The sequence below is a fragment of the Pantherophis guttatus genome, chromosome 4 (genome assembly GCF_059756535.1).
Source record: "Pantherophis guttatus breed Tessera chromosome 4, ASM5975653v1, whole genome shotgun sequence".
Classification (NCBI taxonomy): Eukaryota; Metazoa; Chordata; class Lepidosauria; order Squamata; family Colubridae; genus Pantherophis; species Pantherophis guttatus.
This window is the reverse complement of record NC_142066.1, coordinates 121,833,866-121,844,898: the sequence shown is the minus strand read 5'-3', so window position 1 is coordinate 121,844,898 and position 11,033 is coordinate 121,833,866. Positions and strand designations below refer to the sequence as shown.

The 11,033-nt window shown below is 36.8% G+C and overlaps 1 protein-coding gene across 1 annotated transcript; it reads right to left on the bottom strand.

The window, feature by feature from the left end:
• Positions 1-934: 934 nt before the first annotated feature.
• Positions 935-2,214, bottom strand: FERD3L (Fer3 like bHLH transcription factor). Its single transcript, XM_034402223.1, has one exon. The coding sequence runs from the start codon at positions 1,901-1,903 to the stop codon at positions 1,394-1,396; it is 510 nt and encodes a 169-aa protein (XP_034258114.1). The 5' UTR covers positions 1,904-2,214; the 3' UTR covers positions 935-1,393.
• Positions 2,215-11,033: the final 8,819 nt, after the last annotated feature.

Sequence of the window (11,033 nt, the reverse complement as noted above, 5' to 3'; positions counted from 1 at the left end):
AAATGGAAAGAGAATCAGAATTACAATGAGTAAGCTGCCCAGTTGAGGCATAATACTTAGAAACACATCTAAAGTCCAAGGGACCATTGTGCGTGCTGGAGAATGTACATACTCTAAATATAGTTGTATAATGTGTATACATTTACAGTGTGAGCATAATTCTGCTTTGGATTGGACACACATGGAAACCTGATGTAAAAAAACGTTCTTGACCCATGAATATCCAAGGGAGGTGGGGAGGGGGAGAAGAGGGGAAGAAGTTAAATCTTCATTTATCATGCCAAGTGTTTGATGTTATATATTCAACCACTCAGTTTTCACACACTCTCAAATGAAAATCTGTATCTTCCTTAATTTTTATTTCTTGGTGTGTGTGTGTGTGTGTGTGAGAGAGAGAGAGAGAGAGAGAGGGAGAAAGGGGGAGAGAGAGAGAGAGAGAGGGAGGGAGAGAGGGGGGGAGAGAGAGAACATGTTAATACTGTTCATCCAATAACAATTTGCATTTAAAAAACTTTATAGTTGTAAAAAAAATCTGTTCTTCAATTAAAAAGAAAAACCTCACAATGAAAAAGGAACGTTTTCCTCTGTCCATTTAAAATGTGCAAGTATGCAGCGCAAAGACATGCACACACAGAAAGAATTTAAATTTGTATATAATTTTGTCCCCAAACCATTTTTATTCTGTTAATGAATAGAAAGGAAGTCAACATTCTATTCCCATCTGCTCTGATCCCATTAATTATCTCCATCTTTCAGCTGAGGAAATCTGCATTTTTAAAGAGCCTCTGGTTAGACGGAAAGAAGAATTTAACGTCTCACAAGACGGGACCTTGATCAGCAGAGGACAATCTTTCTTCTTCATTCAATCCCTAAATCTATGAGATGAATATTTCTACCTAAACATGATGAAGAAAAATTCAGAAGTTCCCGCCTTATTCCAAGTCTTTTCTTTTCCTCAATCAAGACTGTCCAATTTTTTCGTTCTAACCCAGACCTCACTCCTTTGCTTTTGAAAGACCTCCCCACGTCTTTAAATTCCACCCTTTACATTTCCTGAACTTGTTCCCTGAAAGTCAGTTGTCTGATCGTCCTACCAACCTCTTTGAAAAGCGTCTGAAGCGCTCCATTGTCGTCTCTCCCCCTAAAATTACACCTCAGTAGAACCAACCTGGCAAGCATTACAATACCCATCACCGCCCAGGCTTATTAGAGATGATAAACGCCATAGTCCACTTCCTCCGGAGGGACACGAGATCCGGGAAATGCGAATAAGAAGAGAGGAGAGGACGCCCTAACCGCCCTTCTCAGTCGCAGCGCTCGTGTCAGGTGTCCCTTTTCTCCATCCTTGGATGCAGCCATTTGTCCCACCAGCTGCCTTGTTCAGCCCGGCATTTTAGCTAGCTTGGTCGCCTTCCAGAAGCTCAGTCATAAAGGAGATGTAGACGATCGCCAGGCGCAAGGTCTCGATCCTGGAGAGACGCTTCTCGTAGGCAAATGTAGGGACTTTCCTCCTCAGCTGCTCAAAGGCTTCGTTGAGGTTGAACATCCTCTTCCTCTCCCGGACGTTGGCTGCCTGGCGCTGCGTGGAGGTGATGATCCGTTTTCTTTTGGGCCTGCCCAGGAAAGCAGCTCGTCTCACCACCCGTCCCTCTTCTTCCTCCTCCTCCTCTTCCTCCATCTCGGCTTCTCTTCCTTCCAAAGCCAGCAGTCCTTCCACAGCGGACAAAGGTCTTTGGCCCAAGGATGCCACCGAGGTAGAACAAGTATAGAGATCCACGCAAGGAATCTCCCCGGCGGACCGATCCTCAGTCAAATTGGCCAGCAAATCGAGCATGGTCGGGGGCACAGATATCGCTTGGTGCTGGGCCATTTGCTGGCCTTGGTATAGAAGAAGCTCATGCATGAATGAGGGACGCTGGTTGGGGTTGGCGATCCCTTACCCCACACGCGTTCCTTTGGTGCCCATCTCAGTCCGAAGTGCGGTGGGGCCATTTATATTTATTCCTTCCCCTCCCCCTCTCCATAGCGGGGTGTGGATGTGGGAGAGGTTGCCTAGTTTGGAAAAGGAGAAGCGATGTCAGGCTATCGGAGAGACCGGCCTGTGCCCAGGAGAATCGTCGGCGAGGACATCTCCTTGGCCAACAGGATTAGGGCCAGGTCCTTCTTGGCAAGCCACTGCGCTGCCACCTGTGGCGGGGCACTTTCTTTTGCATCTGCGGCCGCGACCAAAAGATTTTCCCTCCTGGATGGAGCTGGACATGGGGTAGGGTGGCGGCGGGGGTGGGAAGAGAAACTTTTTCAATTGATGTCAGACAAGCGCAGGGATGATTTTAATGATGTCTTGAAGAGGGACCCCGCATGCCAAGGGTCGCGGGGGAATGTTTGTCCCGTATCCCAGCGCAATGGGAGATGAATGACAAGGGCCTCCGCTGCCTAAGTAAGCAGTGGGGCGGGCGGCATGGGGGGGGGACGGGGGGGCGGGGGAGGACAGAAGAGACGCGAACTTCCATTCCTAAGAGTAACTCTTGGAATCATCCACATCCAAAACCGATTTTCTGTCAGGAGTGTGCAAATATCTACCCAGCGGGGCAGGCAAACACCGCTTTGCAAAGGAAGGGAGAAAATAGCTCTCATGGCTGGGAGATGGCATTTAGGAGTCAGCCCTGTACAAAAAGAATGGCGATAGTAATAAAATAAAGACAAGGTCAGCCGCGTTTTTCTCATTCTAATAACAGAGCTTCACACACACACACACACACACACACACACACACACACACACACACACAGACACACACAGACGAAAGGATTGATGTTGCATTTTTCAGTTCGACTGCAATTTAATATTGAAGACTTTTATCCTCTTCTTTTAAAAGTTTTTGGATTTTTTTGAGATAAAAAATGACCTTTAGGAATACAATTCTTTAATAATACCAATTAATTAGAGTTATAACTTGTCTTTCTTGCAGATACAGTGTGGCTTACACAGCCCTCAGCTTCAAGAAAATGGGAGAACTGGAATTAAATAGGGAAATCGAAGTCCCATTACACCAGACTAGGGGAAGCCTTATTCACTGGGTGCCTGCCCACTTTAAATTACTGTAAGATATTTACATAGTACTATTATAATTGTATTTTAATTCTTTTTTCCCAATTAATCTCGATTGTAACATGAGATTAATTGGGAAAAAAGAATTAAAATACAATTATAATAGTACTATGTAAATATCTTACAGTAATTTAAAGTTGATTGTTACAATCATGGTAAAATACATTTGAAGTTTGCTGGTCCATACAAGTGTTTTTGAGCAAACTTTCAGCTTTCTTTTAAAGCATGAATCCGTTTAAGTTGCATATTAAGTCTCTTGCTTTCTCCTGTTAAAAAGAAAAGGAAAAGGAAAAGCAGTTTTCTCTGCCTCTACACCCAAAACATCATAATTGGCATGGTTCTTATTTGGCTCTAGGTCAGTAAACATTCCTCTCTCTATTTGTTATACCCATTTGTAACAGCTGCTGCAAATCAATCAGCCTTGGCTGTGGAAAACCAAGTGTGATTATTAGTTCTCGATGCCTTTTAAAGGACAAGTCAGACCTCTCTTTCTTCACTCCTGTTCTTATTCTTTGAAAAGCAAGCAATCCGGTTCAAGTCGGACACAGACAATCTGAGGGCATGGAGAATAATCGTATAAACGGGAGTTAGCATCTTTTATGAAACCAGGGGATACAAAGTTTAAGCACATTGGACAGCTCCCGGAACTCAGAATCATCCAAGGCGGATGCTTCAGGTAAACAACAGTTGTACCGCAACAGGGTTCATTATTTTGTCTCCCTGTCTTCCTTTTTTATTTAATCTTGCAGGCAGAACCATAGCTTTTGCAGCATTTTGTTGGCACAGATATCAAAAAAGAAAATGTAATCAGATCAGGTCATATATATTGTTGAGTTGAATTGATAGCTGTAGGGGTTGTATTCATTAAAATTTATGCCATTAATTTTGTAGCACAGGTTTACAAAGATTCATTTCTCTGTCATTCATTTTGCATCATGAGGCACAATCAATATGTAAGTTTAGAACAAAACTTCAGTGTATTCAGTGATATTTTCTTCCCTGTAAATATATATATGGGACAGCAGGCTGGTTTCTGTAAAACAGGCAGTTAGGTAGATAGTGTGCTGGCAGAGTAGAGGATCACATCTAGGGAAAGACTGAAATATGGAATTGTTTACAATCTTCTGTCTATTGCTTCCTGTTTCTAAATTATTTTCTTTAAAACAATATAACACATTGTTTTAATTATTTCTAAATCACATTGGAAATTAATTCAATAGAAAGATAGAGCATGAATACTTTAAACTAATAAATATTTGCTTTGTTGACTGATTTCAGTGATCTATAAGTAATCACCATCTATTTTTATATATGCTATTTGCTATTTTTCTATCCAATTTGAACAGCTGATACCATAAACCAGGATGATATATGGTCCTTATTTATTTCACCAAACTAAAGATTGTTCTTATGCAGTTGCAGTAATGTTGAAATGAATGGTTTATAACATAATCCTACACAGAAATAGTTTGCACAGTAAATTGAGAATGAATAGATTTAGGATGTTTTAATTATGTTGGCTGGAATCATGCAGATATTAACTGTTAGGTCTACAAAGGCTATCCATTATTATTTATTTAAAACATTTGTATTCTGCTTCCCATTAAAAATATCAATCAAGTTTTCACATTTATATTTATAGAATGTTCTTTATAATAGTTGATAGCTACAATTCTTGGTAGTAGTTGATAGCTACAGTTTATTCAGTCAGGCAAAAGTAATTCTGTCTTCCGAAAAGAATGGAATTATCTCTATTCCCAGTAGCTACAATCCAGAATGGCATTTTAATAGAAATTCTAGATGCCCTATACTATTTATCTAGTTTGAATATTCAGAAATTCAAAGAAAAAAAAGATCTGTGTTAGGGTTTGTATCCAAATAAGGATATATATGGTCTCAGTCCAGTGACTGAGAAACTTGAGTGGTATGTGTTTTAATTCCACTGATTAGGAAACATGGATAGTATTATATTTTTGTATCTATGTCTTTCTTGTGGGTTTTCCTTAGATACTAGTTAATCAATTTGGAACTGAGATGTTTTGATTACTCTCCTGGATAACTTTTATGAGGACCAGGTTGAGGGCAGTTTAAATCTGCTGGTCATTTTAGATCACTAAATAGATTCTGATACCATTGGATTGGACTGGCATCTGCATGTTTGGACTTTTTTCTCCAGTCTTTGCCACCCCAGATTACAAATCTTTGAATATAAAAACTCTTCATGCTCTCATAAAGGTAAAAATCTTTATGGTCTCTTCATCTCAGGAAGAGAGGAAAGTCAAGATGCTTCAAGTGGCAGTGCTGCAGAATGGTTTCCCGAGGAAGATTAGATTACCTCACTTCTTGATCACTTTGAGAAGGATACTAAACCTTGATTTTCCTGGGGATTGTTCCAGTGATTTTCACTTACTGTGCCATCTATTACTTTTTATTTTGCTTTTGTATACATTATTGTCAACTGTTTAAATAAAGATTAGTCTCTCTTTTATGTTTTTTGCATTGTAATCTTATTATAATTATTTTAATATTTTTCATTTCATATCTTGTCTGAACATCATGATATTATGGTAAAATATAAATTAATGAATGAATCAATAAATGGATAAATAAATAAATAAATAAATGTAGCAGAGCCTTTGACTTGATTCAGTACATTTTGTTCTCATTTTTAGTATCTTTCAAGATCACCAAATCTAGTTTTCGCCATCTACTTAACAAGGCAACAATTTAAAACTTTTTTTTAAAACCAAGTCCACAGTGGAGGATATACTTCTAAAAGTATATAGGACTAGCTCAAAGAAATGGATAGCGATAACAGAGGTTGAATAGGGTTTAGATTAATTTAATTTATTCTATTACATTACATGTAAGCAGCATCCAACCTATTGTGACTTTCTTCAGAATAAATACGCATATAATTTTTCTGCCAAAAGTTTGAATTTGACTTTGAAAGAATTGTCACCTTTGATTACAGTTGTACATTTCTATTCTGTTTTCTGAGTAAAAACGTAATTTTGTGTAATAGTTGTGGAAAACACTGAAAGAAATTTTTGATGTATCTACATCTTTATATCAAATACAGTTTTAGCATCAAACCTGCTTAGTATTTTCATATTAGCCAAGAAAAGCTATTTTCTTGGCAAGGAGATTAATTGCAAATATGCTTACTCTACATGGACCTATTAAAGAAATATATCATTTTTGAATTAGTGCCAAAGAGGAAGCATTGAATCTGAATGCAAGTACAAAATGCAGCCAATTCCCTCCACCTCACAATTCCTTCCACCTCAGCACAATCTTTTCAGATTTATCAAGTGGAACAGGAATGGCTCTTGAGTTTTCTGCTTTGTTTTTCCATTTTATCCTCCTGTCAAACTTTTCTTTTAAATTTTACCTTTTAAATGTTAAGATTGGCTCACTGTTTCTCTCTTTTTCTGTCCACAGATTGAAAGGCTGGAGGAAAGGGATGTCTCAATTTCCTTCATTCTGCTTCTTAACGTTCTCCCAAGCTGAGATTAGAATATGTAATGGATGTTTTGTTTATCTATATAACAAGAGATACAAATGTGTTTGTGTGTGTGTGTGTGTGTGTGTGTGTGTGTGTGTGTACATGTGCATAACTGAGTGAAAAACAGGCAGCATGGAGGTAGATGGACGAATGATCTAATATTATATAAAGCAGCTTCCATGTGCAAGTATGAGGAAGGAGACAGAAATAAAAAGAGAAAGAATTTCAATGTAAATTGAGCAATGTAAGGCAGAATTTCCAAACAATAAGAACTCATATTTGCTGGATGTATTTAAGCAGAACTGAAGTCAGCTGTCAAGGCAAGGTTATATTAGATCAGGGGCCTCTAACTTGTGACCATGGGCAGCAGGTGGTCCTCCAGGTCATGATCTCAGCTGAATGTTCTACATTTGTCTTTTAGACTGAAAAGAAAGTGCAGATGGGGCATGCCAGGGAACAGCTACCTTCCCACAGCAATATCCCTACATCAAAACTCAGCCACAGCCTGGACTAGAACTGGGCCAAGGCTGGTGAGAACAGTGGTGGCTGTAGGGAAGGCTCTGGCCTGTTTGGTGTAGCCTAAGTCCTTCACTCTTTCTTAGCCTCTTAAGAGGTGAATGGGTGGTTCTGCATAGGGGCAAAATCCACAATCCCCCTTTAGTGTGAAGGCTTGAAATGGGCAGAAGCTGCTCAGCCTCATTAGCTTAAATGTTCCTGGTCACTTTCCACACAACACCCATTATCACATGCCCAATTTCTTTATCAGTAGCAACCTAAACCATCACTGAGTAGCCATCACAGGAACTAAAATGAAATGGTAAAGAATGGCTGTGTTCAGAAGTAAATTGTTTATATTTAATACATGTATATTTTAAAGGATATCATGATGTGCTTTATTATCTTTGCATTGGATACTGTTTCCAACTCATCTTCCTTTTTTAAAAAATATTCTTCTTATGTAATTTTCTGAATATCTGTATTAGACATGGCAATTACATAACAATGCATGATTGCAGCATTGTTAATTACTGATATGTCCATGTGAATATGTGCTTTAGAAACATGAATTGGCTAGTTGCCTCATTTATTCATATTTTGATGTTATCAATATTGTTGTGTTATTTAGCAGTGGCATAGCTAGGAATAAAAACAACAATTTTTTTGGGAGGGTTATTATACATTCATTATAATGCTGATATTAGATAGTCTAGACAGTGTTTGCATACTAATTCCCTGGAAATATGCAATCTTGAATATCATATATATCATGCTGCATTCCTTTTGGTATACTTTTCTTGGTTTAAAAAAACATGTTTGCCAAGCCAAGAAGAAACTAAACATGTCCCAAAATCAGTATTCCTACTGAAATATTCTTATTGGCATAGATATGCATTGGATTTGGTTTGCCTGAGTTGGCAGCTCTTTCATCTTTTGCTAGAAAGATTCTTGTTCAAAGATTTGATGCTCTCATGCAGATAAAACTATTTAAGTCTTTCTGGGTGCAATAACTTTCCAAATGAAATGACTCTATTTCTTTCAGACATCTGAAAGAAATACAGTACCACAGATTGTTCCAGTTAATGTGAATAAGGTGCAGCATATCACTTTTATGGCAATGTTGAGTGATGATATTCCAGTACCTCCCATTGCGATACTAAGGAAAATCCATAATCATAAACCCATAATATGTCTATATTTATATTACTTTTATATTCTGTTCTTAATTGTTAAGAATCCCAGGGCAGTCATAATGTATAACAACCATAATTATAAAATCCAGGAAAAACACACAATAATTAGTAATTTATTTTAATATACTCTTAACCATTTCATCCTAATACATAGTTCAAATTACTGATGAAATATTGTCTAGAAAAAAATTATTTTTGTATGATGTAGAAAAGCAGTGAACATTGGAGGAACACATTCATGGAAACTTAGATTCTGCATCTAAGAAACTTAGAGTATTCCCAAGTTAGCTTGGCTCTAATTAATACAGCCCTGCCCAAAAGGAATACCATGGTTTCTCTTTATTTCTAAGAAGTTAATACTCTGGGCAAAAATTCCATTATAAAATTCAACAATCTCAAAGTAATTGGTAATAAAAATTCTGGAATATGTCTGAAATACTATACATAGTTGACTTTGAATAAACTCCATTGGACATATTTAATATTAATAAAATATCTTAAACTAGTTCAAATACGATATTAGGTTTTTGTTAAAAATTTAAAAACACAACAAAGCATTGTGATCAAAATTGTTAATACAAACCACAGACTTTTTTTAATGCAGAAGAAAGAGGCATTTAATTTTTATTTAGTTATTTTCCAAATTCTATAAACTTTTCTGTGCCAATTTAGAACAAATAATAATACATTTTGAAAAATTTATTCACTCACTAGACTAAAACAGGACATTTTAGTAATTGTTGTCCAAGTCCAAAAATACCCCAAAGCCTAATTTCCACTCAGCTAATTTTTTAGTGATTCATAAATGTTGCAGCAGCCTCTTTTGCTAGGATATGTATTTTTTTAAAAGTAGTGAGCAGGTGCAGGTACATCTATGGCCATGCCTCTCCATGGGCTCAGCCTTGTGCATTGGCACAAGGATTTCATTTCACAGCTTCAGAGAAGCTGAAGATATGACCTTATCATTGCCATTTGTCACACATTTTTTATGCTCTTTTATCCTACTGTAGTCTTGTCTCCCACCCTCTTGTACTGAAGTGATAGCCAAGAACAAAGCTCAATGTCAATCTTCAATAAGCAGAGGTGAAATCCCATAGGGAAAATCACATATGCATTGAAGACATTGACAGCCTAAGCATTCTCAGCTGTACAAGAATTATGGTGCTTGAGAAAGCTGACTGGGCATTATCGGCAATACATCTATTTGTTCATCTTAGCTTTATATTTAGATTGTAGATCTTTTTGTTTGAAATCCAAAATGGACATGCTGGTGACATGTATACATATTTCTAAGGTGCTTATACACTGAATTATGGAACTTCCAACAGCAGATTCCCCCCTTATTCTTTTAGATAGATAGTTGAGTATGAATTTCAGTTTGTTGTTATACAAGATATAATTTGAAAATTAAACAAAGAAATGAGGAAAAGCTACAGTCCTCTAAATGAATAAGGAAACAAACAAGGAAAGGCTATAATTCTATAAACATTTGCAGCGTAGGAAGTTCCACTGAATTTAATGGACTTTATTATTAAATTTAGAAGGCTCCACTTCATGTTGTTATTCTATACATCTCTAATCCAAGTTAATTTCTGGTATGTACAGTGAGGATTATTCTTTAATAAATATACATGGGATTGAAGTTAATTCTTACATTTTCTATTACCTACACTCAGCTGAGAACCAAGTGATATTAAAACCAAACTCTATTATTTGCTCTGTTGCCAAATAACAGGTTGCTGCATAAAAAGCAGTTACTAATAGAGAGTCTTGGTGAAATGATATCTCTCTGGCAATGAAGAGTCAGAAGTGACCAAATGAAGATGAAGTTATTGTAACATGTATAGGCCTCTTGCAAGCCTTGTCCGGATTTTGCAATGTGTAGTAAATATTTTGTGTGTTAATGTTAAGTCTCATAGGAACGTAAGATTCTTTATTCTGATCCAAAATCAATCCAGCCAGGCAGAGTCAACATAAGCAGCAATAGCTCTTTACATTTTCAAGAAGTCATTTTCTGGAGCTGGAAGATTTAAGAGTAACAATTTGCAAAGAGAATTCACCATTTTTTCCATTGAACTGTGGTTACCCATGACTAAAAGTAGCTTTAGAAAATTTTCAAAATTTTTATGAGGCAGCATAGAATTTGCTATGATTGACTTAGAATGATTGACGTAAAAACAGTAATTTAAGTAGGATACAATTTCAAATTAAAGTATTAGCTCATAGTTGAAGGTAGACAGGTATACAGAAAATGATACAATGCTATCACTTCTTCATCAAAAGTTTTGCAACAGTTTAATAAATGCTTTGCCATGATGCTTTTAAGTACATAATCTGATTTTTCATTTCATTCAGCTTCAATTTGATATGATGTAAAGTTATAATCTACAGTAATTTAAGCAAATTTTATTTACCCAAATATCAGAATGTAAAGATAAATTAGTTGCTCTAGGAGGTAATGGTTTTGTTTGTATTTAGCTTTAATACAATACAGAATAGTCATACTATAAAAAGGACATTGTTTCAAAATGAATGATAATGATATAATGGCAACGTGGTATTTTGTCTCTAGATCATGCTATCATTTCTAATCTATCAATACAAAGATTTTCTATCTAGCCATTCATCCAGATGGTTGGCGTTATATATGATTGCATGAAAGCTCTGATATAAAATGCCTATGGCTTACTGGATTACTCTGTGGCCACATGTTTTAAATTATTATT

What these genes read in the sequence shown, in the direction of transcription:
- FERD3L (XM_034402223.1), bottom strand. Translation starts at nt 1,903, where the DNA reads ATGCATGAGCTTCTTCTATACCAAGGCCAGCAAATGGCCCAGCACCAA.